This window comes from Copadichromis virginalis, linkage group LG3 (assembly GCF_057382275.1).
Source record: "Copadichromis virginalis isolate Kocher_CV1m ecotype Utaka linkage group LG3, C_Virginalis_male_GT1.1, whole genome shotgun sequence".
Classification (NCBI taxonomy): Eukaryota; Metazoa; Chordata; class Actinopteri; order Cichliformes; family Cichlidae; genus Copadichromis; species Copadichromis virginalis.
In genome coordinates, this window is record NC_140620.1 from 5,379,027 (window position 1) to 5,402,042 (window position 23,016).

Here is a 23,016-nt window from a genome sequence, read left to right on the forward strand (position 1 = left end):
TGTTTCACCATGATGTTTGAGTAAACCTCTCTTAAAGTCAGTGTTGGTCAAGTTACTTGAAAAAAGTAATCAGTAACTAATTACTTCCCCAAAAAGTAATCCTGTTACTTTACTGATTACTTATTTTCAAAGGTAATTAGTTACTTAGTTACATTTTAAAAACACGATTTACAACCTGAAGAGGTGATAAAGCGATAGATCTTTCAATTCTACTTTTTCTGCATAATTCATCATACAAAATGTAATCAAATGGAAAAGTCTCTTTTTAAAACTTGTTTTATCAGTTTTAATCTTTTAACTTTATGCATCAAGCAAAAATTTAATTATATGCAACATTCTCTGACTGGAAGAAACATTTAAACCTATTTTCTGCACGTTCCAGCACATAAAATAAAATATTTTGTGTGTTTACACTCACTCTTTCAAATAGATGCAAGTAAAACACAGCAGAAAATAAATAAAGTCAAAGACTCAGCGGTCCTGTTGCTCTATTTTCACCTGTAAAGCAGGACTGGGGCAGGCGGAGGTTTACCCTGGTGCAGGTGAGCTGCAGCGGTCAGTGGAAGAAGTGACTTTCGCATCACGTAGTGTAACACGGTCATAAATCACATCTTGTTATAACCCCCAAACCGTTCCTGTTATACCTGACTGTTAGGACCTCCAAGCCTGTAGTTGTGTTCATTATCAGTTAGAGCCCCCCCCTCATTGTTCTTCTTCTTTGGTGCAACCCTATAAATACAGTGCTCTTTCCACACCTTGTTTTCTGACAGTGCTGTCAGCTGTGTGTCAATAAACATGGTGCCTTAGTTCTCATGTAAAGACGGCCACAGATGAGGCCTGTTAGCAGAAGCTCGTTTGGCCAAAAACAATTACTGCTAACAAACATCACTGCAGCTGTGTATATAGAGCCGAATCACAACAGTCCCCCTCTATGGTAACGTGATATTGTGAGATAACCTGCAGCAGTGCAGAGAAACCCTAACAGTCCAACGACCCTGTCTGAGGACGTGGTGAGGGAGGAGCTCCGACACAACCAGGTTCATGGAGGCTATGATTGGTTGGACTGCTCTGTCTCTGTGATCACTGACGGAAATATTTCAGCAGAAACTACAAACTCCATGTGTCTGAGCTGAAATTCAGGCTTCTAACCTGAACGCACACATTTGCATCCACAGCAGTGCGATGTAAGCACAGAAAGCTGTGTGTGGATGAGTAAACCGCTCAGAGAAGAACAGTGCTGCATAAGAACCAGTGCATGAAACACACGACGCATTTCACAAGGAGAGCCGAACATACAGGCTTTACCACGAAGCTTTAGCTTCTGGGGCAAAACCAGTAAAGAAGAAACAACAACCCCGCCCTTCGATTTTAGACGGCCTATCACTCCACAGCAGAGACGCTGTCGTTCCCAGTTGCTTCCACTCTGTCACCTCAGCTGGAGTTTGTGTTCAGGTGCCATCCTATCAGCAGCACGTGCTGTAGACGCTACCAAACACCCGGTTGCTCGGGCTTTTACACCTGTGGCCACAGAAGTGACTGAACACCTGCACTCAGTGGTTTGGAGAGGTGAGTACTGTTGGCTTTACAGTGAAGTTTTTACCTGGAGGATGTAAGAACCTGACAAAACTCAGGCCAGGTCTTAATTTCAATGAGACCTGCACAAGGACAGTAATAATAATAATCTAATTAAACTGTTCATTTAGGTGTGATTTAAATCCAGCTCAGCTGTGTTCAAACAGGATTTCACTGTTTTGATTTCATTAAGCACTTTGTGGAGACAGCAGTCTGTGGGTAGTGCTGCCATGCGGCTCAAACAGAGTGTGTAAGTAGGAAAAAGGCTGCTTTGTTCACCTTTGGCTGTGCTGACCGTTGATGCTGACACGCTCTGCTCAGGAGCTTCCATGATGCTGAGCAGCCAGTCTATGAACTGAGACACACACGGGGTCATCCCTTCTGCACGTTTACAACGAGTGAAAGTTGAGCTAAAGTTCAAAGTTCACAGCGCAAACACTGACCTTGGGTGTTTGGCTGCTCCAGGGCTCCTTGTCCAGGAGCCGAGGGAGGCTGTGGGACATCGCTAACAGGCACTGGGACAGGGCGCCGTCCACCGACGACTCCTCGCCATATAGACCGTGTGTTAGAGCCTGAGGCTTGGGGGCTGGCTGCCATGGAAACCACTGGACCCGGATGCCAAAGAGGAGTGGCATGATGTGGTCACCCCAGGAAACTACTGCAGCAGCAAAGAGCTGGAACAGGAAGTCGGTGGCCTACAGAGCAGACTCAGTTAGAAACACGACACAGAATCTGCTTCCACCAACTCAAATACACAGAAGAAGAAAACAGCAGCAAGCTTTCCTCTGTCGGTGATGCTCGAGAGCAGCCTCGCTGCCATCATTGCAGTTAACATGGCACCGTCATGGTGGACCAGCATTTAGCTAAGCTCAGCTGCTGGGAGGAAGAGGAGGATGTGTGGGAGTCACTGTGGGTCACTCAGAAACATACCGATCTGGTGTCTCCACACTGGACGTCTGTTACGCCGTAGGCAACATTTCGGATATGTCCCATCAGCTGCAGGAGCCACTCCATCCGTCTGGAGATGCCTGTGACAAAGAGCGAGCTCAGCATGCTGACTAAATGACAACCACCATGATAAAACACACAGGTGTCAGTCGTCTGTTAGATCAGAAGAGATCCACTTTCCACGCAGTAGGAACGCCTTCCTGTCTCACCTGTGTTGATGCTGGTTGCCAGGCGACACTGGTAAAACGTCTGCAGGAGGAGCCACCCCACTCTGCGGCTTGGCCAACCACGGAGGACCCCAGCAATGACATCATTAAGACTAAGGAGGGGCACTCGTCCCTGAGAGGTCAGGTAGGCTAAGATGAAGCAGGTCTTCTCCATCTGAGTCTAAACAGAGCGCAGAGATGTTAAAGCCACAGCACACGCTCCTCCCTGAGCCTGGTTCTGCAGGAGGTTTCTTCCTGTTAAAAGGGAGTTTTTCCTTCCCACTGTCACCAAAGTGCTGCTCATAGGGGGTCATATGATTGTTGGCTTTTCTCTGTGTTATTACTGTAGGGTCGACCTTACAGTATAAAGCACCTTGAGCCGACTGCTGCTGAAGTGAACAAAGTAACCATGTGAGGAAGACTCCTCTAAATTACTGAAAGCTTAAATACTATATGGTTACATTTGGTCAAACTGAACGTTTACTCCTTTTAGAAATGCACGCTTTCAGAGTGGGCCCCCTGCTGGGCATTAGGAAGAATGCAGGTTTTACTGTCCACACACTGACAGCTATAAATAATAAAGCAATATGAGCTACAGGTGACTGGAATTAATTCCATTTCTCCTTCCACTACGAGACCAGCAACATGTGTTTTACCCTGTAAACCAAATGTACTTCTGCCCACATGGAAACAGTGGACGTGGTCCCTCTGTTCATTTTCTGCTGGGGTTATTAAGACTGTACCTCAGAGACTTTCATGATCCTCTCAATCTCTGTGTCAGACATCTCAGACAGACACTTGGCCACGCCCACATACAGATCCACTTCATTATCCTGAAACAAATGTACAAGAAATCAAACACAAACATAAAAATTGTTATTTTTTAGTTAAAATGTCTCATTTAAACAGCTTTGAACCTGTGTTCATGTGTTAAAGAGGCAAAGCTGGATGCCAGCAGGGCCCAGCAGCAGGACGAATAAAAGGCTTTCATTGTTAGACTGCACAAAGTCAGGGTTTCAAAACAGACAAAGACTGATTGAAGGAGACCAGCTGGTTTCACAGAAAGGTGAACAGAGCAGGCTAGCAGGTTCAGCTATTAGCAGCTGTTAAACTGAGGCGAGCTGAGGCGACACACACCAGCGCGCATATATCATCAACTAAATTATTCCAGCCATTCAAAAGCTGAAATGTAGCCACACTAACATCAAGTAGCATGAAACACGACCACTGTGCTGTTCTTCAGACTGAGGAGATTAATGATGCTCAACGTGAAGACTACAGAGGATTTGGACAAAGGCTAAAATGAGTGTAACTGCCCGTGATCCTCACACAACTATTTGACTGTTTTCCTGTTTACTGTACTTTGAGAATGCCTAGATGTATAGATCAGCTCTCTCCTGTGAGTCTCAATGTGACGGCCTGTACAAACAAAGGTAAAAGGAGGTCTGGAGTGGCAGAAACAGCGACAGCTGTGTCACAGAAATCACTGTCAGCCAGAGCGAGCAGATGTGCTGGTTACAGCTGCATCATGGACCAAGAGGTCATGTGACCATGGTCCAGAGGTCTTCTTCTACGGGCAGAATCAGCTTTAAATGGACTGCAGCAAACTGTAAACACTTCTCTGACCAGGTGCATCAAACGTGACATCCTTCCTCATGAAGAGGAGGAGGAGCAGACCCTGCATCTCTGATGGGATGAAGGTCGTTAGTGTCTTTGGCACTGGCACACACATCTGTCTGACTACAGCCAGACTTCATCGTGACCTGCGTCTCACCTTTCTCCAGCTGAAAACATCTGGCCTATTAAGCAGCTGTTGTCCTACATCAGACCACCTGCTCTTCACACAGTGCCACAGTTAGTCTGCACACACAGAGGGAATGCTCTGTGTCCATTCACTCAGCTTATCCAGCTGATACGTCCTGTGTGTTCTGCTACGGATGTAATCATGACTGCATCCTGTTTTTATGTTTGCAAACTTAATGTTGTCCTAATAAACCCAGACAGCCATCCCACCAACACATGTACAAATGTTTGCATGTTTCACTGAAGCACCCAGTTTGTATCCAAGAGTTCGACAGCTTTAACTTTTGAGTTTGACGACATCAAACGAACACTAACAGGAACCTGCTGCACATCATGTCTTTGCACTTGTTATAAACCTGACTGGCATTTCTATCAGGCCTCCTCATCCAACATCCATCAAGATAATTATGTATTACTTATGTCATTAATATAATAACTGAGCACAGGAAACAGATATGTGAGATACAGGCAGGGAGGGGCCAGAGCTCCCTTTGAAGTGAGCTGTTACTGTAACTGTTACAGTTGCCACTGCTGTTATTATGATGCTGTGTTTGGCCCGTGTTCTTACAGCTGAGCTAACGATGGGCTGAAGCTGCTGTGGTGAAGAGAAAAGCTCATTTCCAGCCGAGCTCTGAAGCTCTGCACACCTACAGCATGTGTCACAGCTTCTTGCTTTGAATGAAATGGGTTTATGCTCCTGTTCGTGTCTGTGGGTGGACGGGAGCATCAGAGGATATCAGGATCCCCGAGCGTAAAACCAGGGACAGAGCCATGTATCAAAGAAAAAGCTTCAGCACTTAGACTGCACCTGGATTCGGTCGGGCAGGAAGGTGAAGATCTTCTCCGTGGCAGAGCAGAGGATGGTCCAGCAGCTGCTAGAGGGGTTTGGGAGGGCCATGGCCTGAGCCAGGCCCCGCAGCACAGAGCCACACAGGGACGCGCGCTGGGGTCGGAGGTCCTCCTGAAACTGCTGCAGCCCCAAACTCTCCACATACACCTGGAGCTTGTCCTCAGTCACGTGCTTCATCCACGAGCCCAGAGTCTCATAGAGGTGGGCCCGGGTCTGGTACTGGGGGAGACAGACAGCCAGTAAGGATCTCAAAGCCTTCATCATTGTAGCAGGTACTGGACTCACGCTCTCCTACAGCAGTGACGAGACAGACTGCATGTGTGTCACGGTTAAAGAGCATCTGTTCAGCTTCAGAAGCCAAACACTGTTAATTCAGACGTTTATTCAGCTGCTGTACGACTGAGAAGCAGCTGAGCTCAGAGGTGAGGCTGAGATGCTCCTGTTACCTGTTTCTGTTAGCTGTTCAAATATAAGCTGGACACCAGAAACAACAGATTAAAGTGGACCAGCCTATACACCTGATGGAGAACTGAATATCAGCTGTCACAGCGCTAATACACAACTGGACTTACGCTGAGACTGTGGACCAGGGGAGGGGACAACCAGGAGCCCAAAAAGAGAGCAGCGCTGTGGGAGGACTGGGTCTGACAGGCTGCCAGTACAACACACTGGTGCTGCACATCCTCTCCTACAAAACACAACAACAACACAGACTGAACAGGATCTGTGGCTGTGCTTCACGGACAGCACTGAGCGACAACTCTTACCAAAGCTCATCCTCATTAAAGGAGACAGAGCGGCGCTCCAGTTGATGGGCGGATACTGGAAAGAGGCGCCGACTGACGCCAAAGCGGTGAGAGCGGTCTTAACCAGGCCTGGATGGGAGGCCTGAGGACCTGGGCCCAGAGAGAGGATGTTACAGAGTTACAGCTTCAAACACAACGACCTCTGCAAATGTCACAAACCTTTGTGTCCAGCTTCTGCGATGAACTCCGTCGTGGATCTGACGACACTTTTCTCTGAGAGGTAACTGAAATCTGGAGGAACTGGGAGTTGGATCAAAGTAGTTAGTGCCCAGTAGCTCCCAGCATGTGTGTGTGTCTGTATGTGTGTCTGTATGTGTGTGTCTGTATGTGTGTGTGTGTGTGTGTGTCATTCTCTAAGAGCTGAAACTTTATGAGGAATGAATTTTAAAGGATTACTGATGCTGCATCCAGCTCTGCTCCGCCCACTGACACCTGTGTTACCTGCTGTGTGACTGTGACTGCTGCAGATGTGGGCCAGATGCAAATGTCCCAGCAAGCAGGCGCTGTTGGACTGCAAACCGATGGCTCCAGAGAACGTGACGATCTGCAACCAGAGAGCCGACAAGAGGATGAAACAGACGCTCCGAGGTGAGGCGAGGGGAAGTATGGTGTGTAGTAATGGGAGTGAAGTCATATTTGATAAGTAAACTCTGACCTGTGTGACGGCCCGAATAACTTCATTCAGCCTGTTGTGCTGCTTGGACACGAGCTCCGTCTCACTCTTCAGCTGCATCAGAGGAGAATCAGCATCAGTCGGTAACTTTAGCTGCAACTAAGGTGTGTTTGCATCTCTTTGTGAACACGGGGACACTTCACATGGCTCCACACATCTGCACTTCTGTCACATCTTTTTAAATGCTGGGTTTGCCAGTGTGTTCCTATGGTAACCATGGTGATTCCTAAAACCTTACAGGGTCACATGAGCTCAATCCTCCTCCACATGCTTGAAACCACCAAACAAACATCCTGAGAAACAGCAGCTGGTGACGACATGTTTTCAGGGACTGAGTGAAGCACATGCTGATGCTCAGCTCCAACAGCTGCAGGCGTCTCACCTGAATGAGGTAACTCTCTGACCCCACCAAAGCCACCAGCCCGTTGACAGCAGCCAGCCGCTGCATGGTGGGACAGCCCTGTAACACAAAGGCAGCACGGAGGTCAGCGCTGGGACCCCAAACATCATTTCACGTGATTGGACATCGTTTACATGAACATGAACGTCAGGTTTTGTACCTCAGCCAGTAAGATTTTGATCCAGGCTGCGAGCAGGTGAGGGTGGATGTGCTCTGCTTTGCCGTGGCCGCACACCGACAGCCCGTGGACCGCTAACCCCAGAGCCAGGGAGAAGCCCGGGGTCTGGGGACACAGGGTCATCAATAAAACCACAAAGAGCTGCTGGAGCCAGAATGACCTCCATCAGCTACCTACTGACCTGCTGGCTCTCCTCAGTCAGGCTGCGCAGCGTGTCCATCACCTCCTCCGCCTTGGCGGCGTCAATAAGACCTGCGCTGAACGCTGAAACGCTCACACACGCCACAGAGTACGCCAAGACCTGCACACACACACCACATGTGAAGGTCAGTGAAAACTTTGTACGGCACACAGTTTTCAGCCTTCACCTCACACTGGCCGTGAAACGTCTCCACCTTGGACAGCTGCAAACAAAGCTTATCTGTGTTACACTTTTTATTTGCTCTACAAGGTCACGACGACACGTTTTTACAGCTTACACAAGCCGAATCTGTTCCAGTCGTACAGTAAAGATCATAAGATGCACCATTTTAGTGCTTCGAGGTCATAGGTCAAAGTTCACACATCACCATCAGGCTCAAAGTTTTAACTCTTGTTTCATGTTCATGTAGCAGAAACTGTCTTTAATTCATCAAAGATCTGGAGAGAACTAAGTACTATCTCAGCTTCTTCTATCACAAGCGTGTGTGAGCAAACAGTTACAATCAAAGACTTGATCCTGTATCAGATTCAGGACCTCGGCTCTGTGTCAGCGTGCGAGCCGTGTGCAGGGCTGCTTACCTCCTGCTCCATGCGTCCCCGCCCACTGCAGTCCTGCAGGTTGGCCAGCAGCTTGTCGAGCGTTAGGCTGACACGGACATGTCGACTCCTCTGTCCACTGCTGCAGAAGGCAGACAGCACTAGCCCCAGACCCAGTATGCAGCCAGTGCTGAGGAAAGAAGGCAGAACATGGAAAGACCACGTTTAATATGCTAACCGCTGTTTCACTGTTGAATATCCTAACATGCTTCCAGATGTGTCGTTTGAAAAAGAGTAAATGTGCCAAACGAGCAGCAGCATGAATGCAGCCTTGGTAACGGCTGAATCTCCCGTTAACATCATGTAATGTTTCTGGATGATGGACGGACGCCACACAGGGACACTGTGTACACTCCACACACTCCTTCTAGCTGTGAGTGACACTCTCTCAGCTTCCTACCAACCGTGTGATGTCAGTGTGCATTTACTCTATTCATAAGAGGACCTACTTGTATTCCAGGTTGGGGTTGAAAGAGGAACCTTCCAGAGCATCCAGAGGGCCAAAGAGGAGATCAGCATCCTTCTGAGCAGACTCATCACTGACAGAGGACAGAGGCAGTCAGTAACCGTTACGCTGTTGGTTCACATCAGAATCTCCTCCTGCAGACTGTACCTGAGGCGCTGGTGCAGCAGGGTGGACAGCACCATGCCCAGACCGAGCCCAGAGTGGAACTGGATGGCCTGGGAGTCGTCTGCGGCGGGGGAGCCCGGGAGGCCGGCCCGCAGTGCCGACAGGATGTGGGTCAGACTGTCCCGCTGCCACACCACGAGCACGGAGACGAGCAGCGACAGGGCGAGGCTTGCACAGGAGCGCGCTATGGTGCTCGCTGTGTTCTCACCCGAGTAGGAGCGCTGAGGAGGCCGGCAGCACAGGATGAAGGTGATCAATGCAAGAAAGCAACTTTCTATTCACAACAACTGTCACAGCGTTTAAATAACTCGAATCATCTGCCAATCACGGCTTCTGATGAAACTCACGTGTAGAAACCAGGGGAAAACTCGTCCTGTGGCCTTGAAGCTGCTGCTGCTGATGCTGAGCAGGGTGTCCAGCACCATGGTCAACCAGCTTCCTGTGGCCACAAACTCTGGTCCAGCCTATCAAGTCCAACAGCACTGAGCTAAGCATCTATATGATTATGAAATAGCAAACAGTGTGTAACAGGACCCTGCGGTGTCTCACCCCCAGGCTGCCGTCACCATCAGTGGGCAGGTTGCTCTCATACTTGGCGAGAACAGCGGCGAGGCCGCTCAGAGCCAAGATGGCATTTCCCTGAACAACAGGACTGTCCCTGAAACGATCCACAGAAAGTCATTTCACAGTGCTCACATCAGGTTACTCTGCACAGCTCACCAAACGTTTCCCTAAACAGAGCGACCAGCGGACTCACTTTGTAGCAGCTTTGATGACATCTGCCAGCTGATCTCTGGCCCTGTGTCAGAAACATGAGAAAAATACATTAAAAAGATGAAGAACGTGAATGCTTCCCTCCATGCTTTCTAAACAAGTCTGCACTCCAATTCATCCCACAGATGTTCTGCTGGGTCAAAGTCAGGACTCTTTGTAGGCCAGTCAGGTTCTTCCTGTGCACACGTTCATGTTGGGAGCAGGAAATCGTCCCAAATGTCTTTGTATTTGGAAGCATTAACAATTCCTCTCACCAGAACTAAGCAGCTGAGCCCAACCTCTAAAAAACAGCCGCACTATCATCCCTCCACCACCAAAGTCAGACCAGTACCAGTCTCCTGATAACTGCCCAACCAGACTCCTCCATCTGCGAGACGGAGAAGCGTGAACACGACATTTTACAACTATGCTTGTTGCATCCGATCACGACACCGTCCCACAGACTTGATAACCTGTGACTGACATGCCTGAAAACCATGATTCACTCTCTTCATGGTCAGGAGGGAGAGCAGGTGGTCTACTGGTCAGGAGGTTGCTGGTTCAGAACCAGTTATTTTGGCTACATAGTGCAGATGTTACCACAAAGTGTTGATGTGAAGTTTGGCCCACACAGCAGGGATACACACACACACACTACAGTCATTACAGTAAGATTAGAGACGATGTACAAAAGCACTACCATTTATACACACAGTCTACACATATACAAGCAAGCATGAGTGTGGGTCTCACCACAGCCAGGCACAGTGATGCTTGTACTGCAGCTCCTGTGGATCCTCTTTGCCTTGTTTCTGGAGCATCTCTAACTCAGCACGTCGACCCTGCCAACAAAACCAAACCCTGAGAGGCCTTTACTGTAAGGTCAGAGGCCTCAGAGGCCTTTACTGTAAGGTCAGAGACTTTACTGTAAGGTCAGAGGCCTTTACTGTAAGGTCAGAGGCCACTGAGGCCTTTACTGTAAGGTCAGAGGCCTCAGAGGCCTTTACTGTAAGGTCAGAGACTTTACTGTAAGGTCAGAGGCCTCTGAGGCCTTTACTGTAAGGTCAGAGACTTTACTGTAAGGTCAGAGGCCTCAGAGGCCTTTACTGTAAGGTCAGAGGCCTTTACTGTAAGGTCAGAGGCCTCTGAGGCCTTTACTGTAAGGTCAGAGACTTTACTGTAAGGTCAGAGGCCTCTGAGGCCTTTACTGTAAGGTCAGAGACTTTACTGTAAGGTCAGAGGCCTCTGAGGCCTTTACTGTAAGGTCAGAGACTTTACTGTAAGGTCAGAGGCCTCTGAGGCCTTTACTGTAAGGTCAGAGACTTTACTGTAAGGTCAGAGGCCTCTGAGGCCTTTACTGTAAGGTCAGAGACTTTACTGTAAGGTCAGAGGCCTCTGAGGCCTTTACTGTAAGGTCAGAGACTTTACTGTAAGGTCAGAGACTTTACTGTAAGGTCAGAGGCCTCTGAGGCCTTTACTGTAAGGTCAGAGACTTTACTGTAAGGTCAGAGACTTTACTGTAAGGTCAGAGGCCTCTGAGGCCTTTACTGTAAGGTCAGAGACTTTACTGTAAGGTCAGAGGCCTTTACTGTAAGGTCAGAGGCCTCAGAGGCCTTTACTGTAAGGTCAGAGGCTTTACTGTAAGGTCAGAGGCCTTTACTGTAAGGTCAGAGGCTTTACTGTAAGGTCAGAGGCCTTTACTGTAAGGTCAGAGGCCTCTGAGGCCTTTACTGTAAGGTCAGAGGCCTTTACTGTAAGGTCAGAGGCCCCTGAGGCCTTTACTGTAAGGTCAGAGACTTTACTGTAAGGTCAGAGGCCCCTGAGGCCTTTACTGTAAGGTCAGAGACTTTACTGTAAGGTCAGAGGCCTCTGAGGCCTTTACTGTAAGGTCAGAGGCCTTTACTGTAAGGTCAGAGGCCTCTGAGGCCTTTACTGTAAGGTCAGAGACTTTACTGTAAGGTCAGAGGCCTTTACTGTAAGGTCAGAGGCCTCAGAGGCCTTTACTGTAAGGTCAGAGGCTTTACTGTAAGGTCAGAGGCCTTTACTGTAAGGTCAGAGGCCTCAGAGGCCTTTACTGTAAGGTCAGAGGCTTTACTGTAAGGTCAGAGGCCTTTACTGTAAGGTCAGAGGCTTTACTGTAAGGTCAGAGGCCTTTACTGTAAGGTCAGAGGCCTCTGAGGCCTTTACTGTAAGGTCAGAGGCTTTACTGTAAGGTCAGAGGCCTTTACTGTAAGGTCAGAGGCCCCTGAGGCCTTTACTGTAAGGTCAGAGACTTTACTGTAAGGTCAGAGGCCTCTGAGGCCTTTACTGTAAGGTCAGAGACTTTACTGTAAGGTCAGAGGCCTTTACTGTAAGGTCAGAGGCCTCTGAGGCCTTTACTGTAAGGTCAGAGACTTTACTGTAAGGTCAGAGGCCTTTACTGTAAGGTCAGAGACTTTACTGTAAGGTCAGAGGCCTTTACTGTAAGGTCAGAGGCTTCTGAGGCCTTTACTGTAAGGTCAGAGACTTTACTGTAAGGTCAGAGGCCTTTACTGTAAGGTCAGAGACTTTACCGTAAGGTCAGAGGCCTCAGAGGCCTTTACTGTAAGGTCAGAGGCCTTTACTGTAAGGTCAGAGACTTTACTGTAAGGTCAGAGGCCTTTACTGTAAGGTCAGAGGCCTCAGAGGCCTTTACTGTAAGGTCAGAGACTTTACTGTAAGGTCAGAGGCCTTTACTGTAAGGTCAGAGGCCTTTACTGTAAGGTCAGAGGCCTCAGAGGCCTTTACTGTAAGGTCAGAGGCCTTTACTGTATGCTTTTGTAACACCTGCACAAACCTCCATAACAGCGTAGAAAGCTCGGCTCATGAAGCCCCTCCAGGCCTGTGGCAGCAGGAGGGCACGGTGCCACTCAGAGGGCTGGATGTTGACCTGTGCACCAAAATACAGAAGAAGGAAACAGTTCCTCTTTCAAGCTCTGCGTACACGACAAAGAACAAGCGTGAAAGGAAAGGAAGGAGACATCACGTACTTCATGAACGAGGGCTGTCAGCGTCTGCTGGTAGCTGCGGCTGCGGCTGACCAGGAAGCGGCTGATGGGTCTCCCAGCACGATCGGTCTGCACAGACAAACTGTACGACAGGAGCAGCCCAGCTGCACCACAGACAGAAAGGGTGAGTTATAATGGTGCTTCCAACAGTAACGTGTTGGTACACAGACACACTGTTCAGCACGCGTGGGTTAGAAATCTCCACCATGTCCTGGCTTCATGAAAACCACACAGATTAAATCTGCAGATTATCTTCATTTTCCAAACCTCTCCTCAGAAAGACGTCCCTTCCTGTAGCTCCACATATTCTCCCTTCCTCACCAACTTAAGAAACATAACTTTGATATGCTGACTGACAGATTTGACCCATGTGAAAGGCAAAGCAGCTGACATGTTCATAGTCACATTCGACGACACCACACAGTCGATGTCACTGAGACCAGCTAAATGAGCTGTTACTGGGTCACCTGCTAGTCCTGGCTTCAGCCCAGGCTGCTTGTTTTTCTCGTAGGTCTTGAGCATGAACGACGGGATTCCTGCCACCGTTTTACCCCGGTCTGAGCGGAGGTTACCCCCCCTCAGGGCTGAGAAGTAGATTCCCCGTGGCATCTGACTCATCTCCTGCCTCACCAGTGACGTCAGGAAGAGCTCGAAGGCTGGGAACATAAAAGAAACACCATCAGTGCACCATCATCAGCATTACTCAGTATCACATGCAGATGTGACAGATCCACGATCTCTCCAGGGAACCAGCAGGAAACACAAACACCTGGTGTCTGTTTCTGTGCAGGTATGCTCAAACAGCTCAAACAGCTGTGATGTGGATGGTTGTGAACAGTTGTGCTAAACAAAATGTTTTAAATCATGTAGCATACACGTGTTCCTAAAGTATCTTAGCGGTCCCAGGACTGCACTCTCCTGCACAGCTGCTTTCAGGGTTACAGCCTCCAACGCTCCTGCTGCCACTAAGACCACTTTGTTCTTGACCTCTCCAGTCCCTGCTACTCTGGAAGCTGAAGCACCCCCGGCCCTTAGCCCTACTACCGGGTCGACGGGGCTTCTAGTCCATATGTGGCGCGGCTGTTTCTATACACTACAGCTTCCTGGTTGTGCTTTGAGTTTATGCTATCCCAGCTTGCATCTTACATCCTGCTACTACGTGGTGGAAAATGTCCGTAGCACCTTTGCACAGTCTGCAGCCGTGGTAGACTCCCTCCTACCACAGCTCTAAGGATCTGGATCTTTCTACCATTCATCTGGCTTCTCAGCATCTGTTTTAGCATCTGCAAGGATGTGGCTCTGACTGATCTTCATCCTGCTGGCTCTGGTATACCCAGGTGGATCTCACTGACTCCTCCCACACAGCTTGATGTCATCCATCTACAGGATGACATTTGATGACATCACCTCTTAGTGATGAGCTGGCTTTGGGGATTGAAGCCTGTGCAGACAGAAGCTGGGACGTTGTCTTTGTACACTGCACACTCCAGTACTGTCTTCCACAGGTCCTGATGAATATTAGCAGTGCGCTGAAGCACAGTAACTAGCAGGTCAGTGTGCATGAGTGGGGCATGGAGTCAGGCTGGTCTGCCTAGTCTCAAGTGCTCTTGTACTGTCAGAATGACATGATAGCAACGAACCAGGAGCCTGTGCTTGTGTTGTTTCTAATGCCTTTCAGAGTGGTGTACTGGCTCATGTGCCTCCACAGCTTCACAGAGCAGCTCCTGTGTCGTGGAGAGGCGAGTAATCGGGCCGTGGTTTGATGGTTCTGTCCTGTGTTCGTGCCTTTAGCATTCCCCATATCTATAGACCGCTGATCACTGAACGCTTCTTCCAACAGTAGACGTGGATTATGTCGGGTCCTGCTGTGGTCCCCAGACTCATTGTTGGATGTCTGCTTTGTGATGTCGACTGCCTCTTGCTCTCTCTCGTGTCCTGGATGGATCTCTAGAAGCACTTTATTCTGTCGGGACCACAGGATACAACCTGTTGGTTTGTTGGCTGCTCCGGTTTACCTGGAAGAACAGACGAGGTGGTGAGAGTCATCAGCTTCACATAAGATGAGCCTGGGACGGAGAGATCCTTCTCATCTTCCTCCTTTTCTTTACTCTGTTCATCTTCTTCGTTTTCAGGCAGCTTTGCAGGTGGTCGGGCCTTCAACCAAAGAGAAGAGCAGAGCAGGACGATTCAAACAGAGAGCTGACACACGGCGGCGTACAGGAATGTTTCTGAACACGCTAAAACAACTGAAACGGTCAGCTTCCTCATTAACTAGTGCCGCATAATTACATCCGACTAACGTCTGAGGACAATTAATAAAGAAACATTGCAAAATGATCTGGCTAATATGTTAGAAAGCACGAGTCAGACAAACTGCTATGATGTTGTTATGAGAGTGGAGCAGGACTCTTAACTGCCTCAGGAAGGTGGTTTATGGTGTGGTCTGTTTCAGGAAAGTCTGCCAAAGCCCTGTAGCCACAGCTGGACACCTCTGGATCCTGTTACAACACAAAGGTGCAGACACATGTTTCTGTTTCCTACAAAATGATGAAACTTATGCGACATCACAGCATATTTGTGCATGTAGGAGTCATCATGTCAGCTGTGTGTGTAGATACAGTATATACAGACCTCGCTCAGAGCATAAGTCCACAGAATGCTGACCACCTCTTCTTTTAATTTCTAAGAGCAAAGACACAAAATAAGAAGTGAATTTAATGCACATACAACACACACACACACACACACACACACACACACACACACACACACACACACACACACACACACACACACACACACATAAGACAAAGCACTAGAATCAATAGAGGATTCCAACCTGTTTCTTATGTATTCTGCAGACTTGTTACTCATTACTTTTTACATGTATTCTGTTACTCCCCAACACTGTGCACAGGTCCTGTGGCTGCAACCCAAAAGCATCCCTATCAGCTCTGTTAGCTCCTCAACACAGAGCAACATGAACGTTACGACGCACCTCGTACTGCTCTGATTTAACTGTGAGCTGAGGCACCAGAGCCAAAAGCTCAGCGATGGCTTGAACCATCTCTGGCTGTGAGTGACAGCTGAGCTCAGGCCAAACAGTTCTCCATGCTGAGATAATATCCACCACCTGAGAAAGAAAGATTTGTTTTAAGACCAGAACTTTGGAAAAGATTCAAAAGTTATGATCCAGAAAAATGAGGATTCCTGAATTTAAAGAGACAAATGGAGACAGGCGAGGTACCTCTGCTCGACACAGCTCCTGTAGTCCCTGCAGGACGAGAGCAGCCGGGGTTGCCAGGTCTGGTCTGTTGCACTGTTTTAAAGTGAGTGAAATGGCAGCCACCATGTCCCCTGCATGCTGGTAAGGCCTGGTTAACACACACATCAGCGTGAACAAAGTGGGAAATGTGTTTCTTCTAATTTTGTTACCATTTTTATTTAAGAAAAAAGCATTAAAAGTGCCAGGACACGTGTAAGTAAGTAAATGCCAAACACAGCTTCTTATCATTGCAAACTCTTATGGCTGCAAATGTTTTACAATAAAAGCAAACGTAAGCATTTGTGAAAACAAGAAACAGCTCAATGATTTGCTAAATTTGTACTGTAGCATCCATCCAGAGGGTTTCCCAGGTTTTCACTAATGCTGCTAAAAAAGCTGCATGTACATGTTAGCAGGCGTAACAGGCCCCGGGAGGATGGACAGTGTGCACCAGCTGGTTAGAACAAAGGAAATAATCAAATAAAATCATCGTTTTATTTCATCAACACACATAAAGGCCCAGTTCACAAAAACTGACAAGCATTAGCTAACAGCTAACATGTAAAGGACGTGTGCAGGAGCCTGGATGCAGTTTGTGGAGTTTATATGATCAACATAGTTTTTGGGTTAAAGGTTAAAACTATAAAGTTATGGCTCACTTGCTTAGAGTTGTATTATATGGGAAGCAGTGCTTACAGACTGACATAGTTGGATTTCTTTTGCTTCAAATGTATGCTTTTATTTTGATAGTCTGGCAGAGACAGGAAGTTAGCTGCCTCTCAGTCTCTCTGTTTGAACTGAACTTTGTAAGACTTTGATCCTTCTGGATTCAGGCACGTGTAGCTGCTCTGGACATTTGTACGGAAACATTTAAAACTGGACTCCTGCTGATTTTTGGAGAAACAGGGACTCAGTGGAGCGTCGAGCTGAGGCTTCATTCACTGCAAAGCTACAAAGTGCATTCATTTATCTTAACAAGCAAAGTTGATGTGATGTGACTGAAAAAACAAATATTTCTATGTTTCTGAACTTTCATCAGCTTGCTGAGCAGAAACATCTATGAAGAGTCCAGTCAGTGATTATTACTCATTAGAAGGGAAGATGAAGAATCCTGGTGTTGGAAGCTCACACTGTCTGCACTGTGCATGCAAAGTCCACTGAATGAATGAACCAGTGAATGTAGGAAGTGCCCACTGTTTCTGTAAGTATGGGAGGACCCACCTCTCTCTGCAGATGTCCCTGACACAGGCGGCCCTGGCCAGGATCTGCTCCCACTGGGCGTCCCTCCCCAGCACCACCCTGCTGTCCTGCTGGCTCATTAGACGCTGCAGCTCTGGGTAGACCCGGTCCTTACAGACATGACCAAAGCAGCACACAATCAAAGACAAACAGAAGCTTTGAACACATGAATATGACATTTATAGTAATGCGTTATTATTGCAAACCTGTTTTTTCCACAGAGCGGTCATGAGGCGCAGTCCCACTGCTCTCAGCTTGGGGGAGCCGGCCAGCATGTGCAGACTGTGCAGCACGATCGGGAAGCACAGCTGCAATATTACAGCACATATGATCAGAGCCAAGTTTACAAGAGAAACACACGGTTACAGCTGAAGAAGGCAGATGTTAGACGATGACTGCTGGTTTGGAGAGTCCAGCTCACTGACAGAGTGCTTTATACTACAGAGCACTGCATCTATCCCACACAGAGGCTGCTGTGGTGGAGTCCAATCCCAGCTCCTACAAACTGGGTACAAGAAACACTGTCTGTGTTCACACAGAGAAAACTGTGTGGAAGACGTGGGAATTTCTCTTTGCTCCTTTGTCAAAGTGCTAAACATCGAGAGGGGAACATTTCAGTTATTCGCTGTTATTGGTGGATTGTGCTCACAGGCTGGTATTTGGGACACGCGGGTCCCTGGTTTTTAAACTCTAGAAGCCTCCTGGATGAAGAGAAGCTCCTCAGACTACATGACCTGGATGACCCCACAGATAAAAGCTCACATGTGTGTATGATGGACTAAAACACACTGTGAGCGCTCAGATGAAGTAGAAAGGTGCTGCTGATGTTCCAGCCCCGTCTCCAGACGCTCACAGTCAGTACAGGTTCTTCTTAGTCGTGCTGCGTACCTTATGAGTGCCGAGGTTTGGCAGGCTTGTGAGAACAGCGTGAGCCAGGACGGGATTCTTTTCTTTGGTCAGTTTGAACAAAAGAAGCAGCACGAGGAGCGGGACCTGCAGAGGGAAACACCCACATCAGCAAACACACCAACCAAACATTAAATGCACTTTGTCAGACCGTACAGAGGCTGCATCACTGACCTGTACGTGCACACGTTTAATGCTGTCGAGCCAAAAACATCACTTTGAATCAACATCACTGCAGTAAATCATCATTAAGGTTTCATAGTGGTTAGCTTCTGGCTTTTCCTGTAACAAAGACCTGCTGCTGCACGTTTAACATGACAAGTACGAGCGAGCAGAGATCTCCAGAGGACTCAAATATGCCAACAACCTTCAACCAGTGCATCCAAACACCAGTGTGTGCAGCACTCTGGGAGCAATTAGAGCAGAAGGTGAATCCTCTGGGGCCCGGTGCACGCTTGAGTAATGAGGGGTAAACTTCACACTTCATCTGCAGCTAGTGACTCCAACACGAGTCCAGAGGGAGGTCTGTCCCCTTAGAGCACTCCCTAACCTCTCCCTTTATACGGCAGCAGATTAGCAGCAATCACACAGCAGTGACAGCTTTTATCTTCCTGCTGATCTGAACCATTTCAAAGTCATGTGTTGGTGCCAAAACACCAGGTTATCAACATGTGTTTCCTGCTCTTAGAAAGACAAACACAAGCTAGCTCCCTTACATACAACATATCTACATGTCAGAGGGAACAACATGCATTACTTTATATTCAGTCCACAGATTTAAGAGAACAGTTGTGTGGGTTATCTACCTGGCAGGGGTCGGCAGCAGCGACAGCCTGGCTTGCTTTCAAAGCCAGCTGGCAGATGTTTTCCTGACCCATGATGATGAGATAAGTCACAATCAGGACAAGAGAGGAGGACAGGCGCTGGCTGGACGACAGGGCGGAGCTGACCGCCAACAGCCAATCGGTCGCTGCTGCTGGATTGTTGGCCACTTTGCGCAGTACCGACAAAGACACGCTGAGCTCACTATACCAGGAACTCAGAGACAGAGGCAGTGATGGGGCAGGCTGAGGGAGACAGATTCACGAGAAACAAATGATAAAGAACAAAGAGCAAAGCTACAGATGCACCATGAATGTTAATGAAGTGTAATTTAAGGATCAAGCAAAGCATCCCAGAGGAACAACACTCCAGAGACTGGATGCTGACCCTGAAGAAGAGGCACTAAAGACAGCCCTGTTGCTATGACACTGAGAGGGAAACAGTATTTTTGGATGGATGTCGTCTATGCTCTAATGCTCTGTCCACTCACCACCTAACACCTACCTGCACTATTGTAACAGTGTTTCTTTACGTGGCTACACCTCAAAGAAAGACTCCAAAAACTGAATGTGAGAAACAGGCCTGGGGCTACCTGCTGGGTTACCTGTTGAGTTACCTGTTGGGTTACCTGCTAGGCTACCTGCTAGGCTACCTGCTAGGCTACCTGTTGGGCTACCTGCTGGGTTACCTGCTAGGCTACCTGTTGGGCTACCTGTTGGGTTACCTGTTGGGCTACCTGTTGGGCTACCTGCTAGGCTACCTGCTGGGTCACCTGCTAGGCTACCTGCTAGGGTACCTGTTGGGCTACCTGCTGGGTTACCTATTGGGCTACCTGTTGGGTTACCTGTTGGGCTACCTGCTAGGCTACCTGCTGGGCTAGCTGCTAGGCTACCTGTTGGGCTACCTGCTGGGTTACCTATTGGGCTACCTGTTGGGGTACCTGTTGGGCTACCTGCTAGGCTACCTGCTGGGCTACCTGCTGGGCTACCTGCTAGGCTACCTGTTGGGCTACCTGCTGGGTTACCTATTGGGCTACCTGTTGGGCTACCTGTTGGGCTACCTGCTGGGCTACCTGCTGGGCTACCTCCTAGGGTACCTGTTGGGCTACCTGTTGGGTTACCTGCTGGGTTACCTGTTGGGCTACCTGTTGGGCTACCTGCTAGGCTACCTGCTGGGTCACCTGCTAGGCTACCTGCTAGGGTACCTGTTGGGCTACCTGCTGGGTTACCTATTGGGCTACCTGTTGGGTTACCTGTTGGGCTACCTGCTAGGCTACCTGTTGGGCTACCTGCTGGGTTACCTGTTGGGTTACCTGTTGGGCTACCTGCTAGGCTACCTGCTTGGCTACCTGCTGGGCTACCTGTTAGGCTACCTGTTGGGCTACCTGCTGGGTTACCTGTTGGGCTACCTGTTGGGCTACCTGCTGGGCTACCTGCTAGGCTACCTCCTAGGGTACCTGTTGGGCTACCTGCTTGGTCACCTGTTGGGCTACCTGCTAGGCTACCTGCTGGGTCACCTGCTGGGTCACCTGCTGGGTTACCTGCTAGGCTACCTGCTAGGCTACCTGTTGGGCTACCTGCTGGGTCACCTGTTGGGTTACCTGCTGGGTTACCTGTTGGATTACCTGCTAGGCTACCTGCTGGGCTACCTGTTGGGCTACCTGCTGGGCTACCTGCTGGGTCACCTGCTAGGCTACCTGTTGGGCTACCTGTTGGGTTACCCGCTAGGCTACCTGCTGGGTCACCTGCTGGGTTACCTGCTGGGGTTTATCCGTGGGCCTGCTAACTCTGTGCAGCAGGCTGTGAGCCAGCCTGTGGTTGGTGCTGTGTGTGTTCTGGTCAGACAGCGGCTCAGTGAGACCCAAGCAGGACAGGAGCTGCAACACGGGGAGAATCAGGACCGGACTCAACCAGGGCGACGCCTCCGCTTGTTCAGGGACCAAACTCAGTGCTGTGTTAAGAGAAAGAATATCTCATGTAGGAAACAAAGCTCTGTGAGGTTCCAACCATGACCTGCACAGGACCTAGTTTTGTTCCCACTAATTCTTTCACTGCTTCAAAGTCTCTTAAAGGAAGCTAAAGCCAGCAGAGCTTTGTCCAAAATAATCACTTTACCAAGTCTGAGAAGGCTGGTCAGCTGATCTGAAGGGGCTTCCAACAAGAGCAAGGCCACGCCCATCACCAGCTCATCCAACAGCAACTCCTACAGAAAACAAACAGCGATGCCAACAGGTCAATACAGGCCGCAGGCCACAGAGGCCCGAGGGCTCACACATTACAGCACTGACTGGTTCACAATGGGGGACATTTGACCCACACGTGTAAACCTCTCCAGGTACACAGAGACACGGGCAGCGTGAGTGCGCTAAAGTGAGACCCGCTTTGATTTTCAGCCATCATGGAGGACAAAAGGTTTCACACCTGTTCAGGCCTCAAACTCAGGTGTGCTCTCCCTGGTAGGAGCAACAAGGCTGAAAACACTGAACCAAACAATGCTACATTTCTACAAAGTGTCTTTGAGTGTCAGATATTCACATGTCAGCTCGCTGCAGTGAGTGAAGAAGCTGATAAGCATCAATGCCAAATAAGCCACTGCTGGGAGTCCAGGCTCAGGTTTGGAGCAGAGACATTTGCACACGTAAAAGAAAAAGCATCCCTTTTGTTTGCTTCCATATTTAGGCTCGCTCACGTTAACCAGCACAGCAGCGCGGCTTCTTTATCTTTGCTGGTGTCTGTTTACAAACAGCCATCACCTGACAGGCTGGAACCAGCTGCTGTATTAAGCCGATTATTGGTCTGCAGTCTCCGTTGAACTCGAGGCATCGCCGACACGCACACAGCAGCTGCAGAGCCAGCGCCGCTTTCTCTGGTTTCCACTGGTCTCCAGAGCTCCCAGTTAGATCTTGGAGCAGAGCGCCCACAAATGCACACAGCTCCAGGACTGCCTCCACGCTGTCCACCTGCAGGGACAGAGAGGAGAGGCTGACATAGCTCCATCCTGCTCTCTGTGTTAGTCACTTCCTGTCAATCTGAGCGTATGCAAATAAGAGAGACACATTTAAAGGATGGTGGACTGTAACATACAGAGTGGAAACATGTCAGCCGTGTCTTTGTACAGTTACCTAACATAACTTCAGCTTGTTACCTGCATGTGTGGAACCAGCTGACAAAGACAGAGCAGCAGCCTGTCAGACACTGGGGACAGCGTTTCCTGCTCCTCGTTCTGGGGGGCGGACCTGGATCCTCCCTGAATGGGCAGCAGCACCCTAAGAAGACTCTGTCGAAGGAGCGCGTGCTCGGGTTGCCTGTGCGGTTGGCAGTATAGGTACCGAAGGAAGGGGGCCAGCATGGTGATATAAGCCTCTTTATCTCTGTAACGTACACACACACTGGAGTCAGAAGAACCTCTGAAAATATATCATCTGATAATGTCCAGTTGTCTTCAAAGACAACAACATAACAGGATACGACAGGAACCAGTAAGACTTACCTGTCAACAGCTTTCTGGATAAAGTCATCGATCTCGAACAGCAGAGCCGGCCAGCAGTCCTCTCTGTTCTCCAGGGCTGTGACGTACGGGTGAGGGCTGCTCCTGCAATGGACGGGTCAGTGTCCCAGCTCTGATTCAAGTTATGCTCCCAACAAACCACTGAGTCAGTCTATTACAACGAAGACAAACTAAGAAGGCCTAAATCCACACAAGACCTGTCGCCTTCCTCCTCTCACCCCAACCAATCACAGCACATGGCCCCGCCCCGCCTTGAGGCGACTGTTGTTGTGATTTGTTGCTGTATTCAATTCAATTCAATTCAATTTTATTTATATAGCGCCAAATCACAACAACAGTCGCCTCAAGGCGCTTCATGAATAAAACTGAATTACAAGTTCTCCAAAGAACAAACTGTTAACACTAAAAACTATTGACGGTGTTATTTTAAAGCATCCACCCTTTACTGTTGGCCAAGTGCTACACATCGTCACTTTTGCAGAATGCAGTCACATAAATAGTCCTCCAACATCCGTACTGTTTCCACACAAACTGGACTTATACACCCACTCCCACAGTGACAATCTAAAGGCAAAGTGTCACGTAGCTGCCACCTATGAGGATGAAAACAAGCTTAAAACTATCGTGTACTCA

General features: G+C 48.8%; 1 protein-coding gene across 2 annotated transcripts in view; it reads right to left on the reverse strand.

The window, feature by feature from the left end:
* Window positions 1-23,016, reverse strand: part of focad (focadhesin) — a 29,533-nt gene that overhangs the window by 397 nt on the left and 6,120 nt on the right. The window contains exons 6-44 of one of the 2 annotated variants that reach the window (XM_085442569.1): window positions 22,366-22,467; window positions 22,021-22,246; window positions 21,629-21,835; window positions 20,991-21,078; window positions 20,633-20,826; window positions 20,381-20,392; window positions 18,861-19,121; window positions 18,037-18,141; window positions 17,355-17,456; window positions 17,131-17,258; window positions 15,892-16,018; window positions 15,643-15,777; window positions 15,276-15,326; window positions 15,059-15,142; window positions 14,660-14,798; window positions 13,112-13,300; window positions 12,627-12,748; window positions 12,434-12,526; window positions 10,372-10,460; window positions 9,623-9,664; window positions 9,415-9,523; window positions 9,213-9,329; window positions 8,848-9,086; window positions 8,684-8,773; window positions 8,217-8,364; window positions 7,618-7,737; window positions 7,419-7,541; window positions 7,241-7,318; window positions 6,841-6,912; window positions 6,627-6,729; window positions 6,345-6,425; window positions 6,147-6,275; window positions 5,952-6,067; window positions 5,338-5,598; window positions 3,470-3,559; window positions 2,730-2,907; window positions 2,503-2,600; window positions 2,016-2,267; window positions 1,852-1,927 (exon numbers count right to left, since the gene is read on the reverse strand). In XM_085442569.1, coding sequence (XP_085298695.1) covers window positions 1,852-1,927; window positions 2,016-2,267; window positions 2,503-2,600; window positions 2,730-2,907; window positions 3,470-3,559; window positions 5,338-5,598; window positions 5,952-6,067; window positions 6,147-6,275; window positions 6,345-6,425; window positions 6,627-6,729; window positions 6,841-6,912; window positions 7,241-7,318; window positions 7,419-7,541; window positions 7,618-7,737; window positions 8,217-8,364; window positions 8,684-8,773; window positions 8,848-9,086; window positions 9,213-9,329; window positions 9,415-9,523; window positions 9,623-9,664; window positions 10,372-10,460; window positions 12,434-12,526; window positions 12,627-12,748; window positions 13,112-13,300; window positions 14,660-14,798; window positions 15,059-15,142; window positions 15,276-15,326; window positions 15,643-15,777; window positions 15,892-16,018; window positions 17,131-17,258; window positions 17,355-17,456; window positions 18,037-18,141; window positions 18,861-19,121; window positions 20,381-20,392; window positions 20,633-20,826; window positions 20,991-21,078; window positions 21,629-21,835; window positions 22,021-22,246; window positions 22,366-22,467 — 4,976 coding nt within the window. The remainder of the gene's footprint in view (window positions 1-1,851; window positions 1,928-2,015; window positions 2,268-2,502; window positions 2,601-2,729; window positions 2,908-3,469; window positions 3,560-5,337; window positions 5,599-5,951; window positions 6,068-6,146; window positions 6,276-6,344; window positions 6,426-6,626; window positions 6,730-6,840; window positions 6,913-7,240; window positions 7,319-7,418; window positions 7,542-7,617; window positions 7,738-8,216; window positions 8,365-8,683; window positions 8,774-8,847; window positions 9,087-9,212; window positions 9,330-9,414; window positions 9,524-9,622; window positions 9,665-10,371; window positions 10,461-12,433; window positions 12,527-12,626; window positions 12,749-13,111; window positions 13,301-14,659; window positions 14,799-15,058; window positions 15,143-15,275; window positions 15,327-15,642; window positions 15,778-15,891; window positions 16,019-17,130; window positions 17,259-17,354; window positions 17,457-18,036; window positions 18,142-18,860; window positions 19,122-20,380; window positions 20,393-20,632; window positions 20,827-20,990; window positions 21,079-21,628; window positions 21,836-22,020; window positions 22,247-22,365; window positions 22,468-23,016) is intronic. The other variant, XM_085442576.1, reaches the window with a different exon arrangement.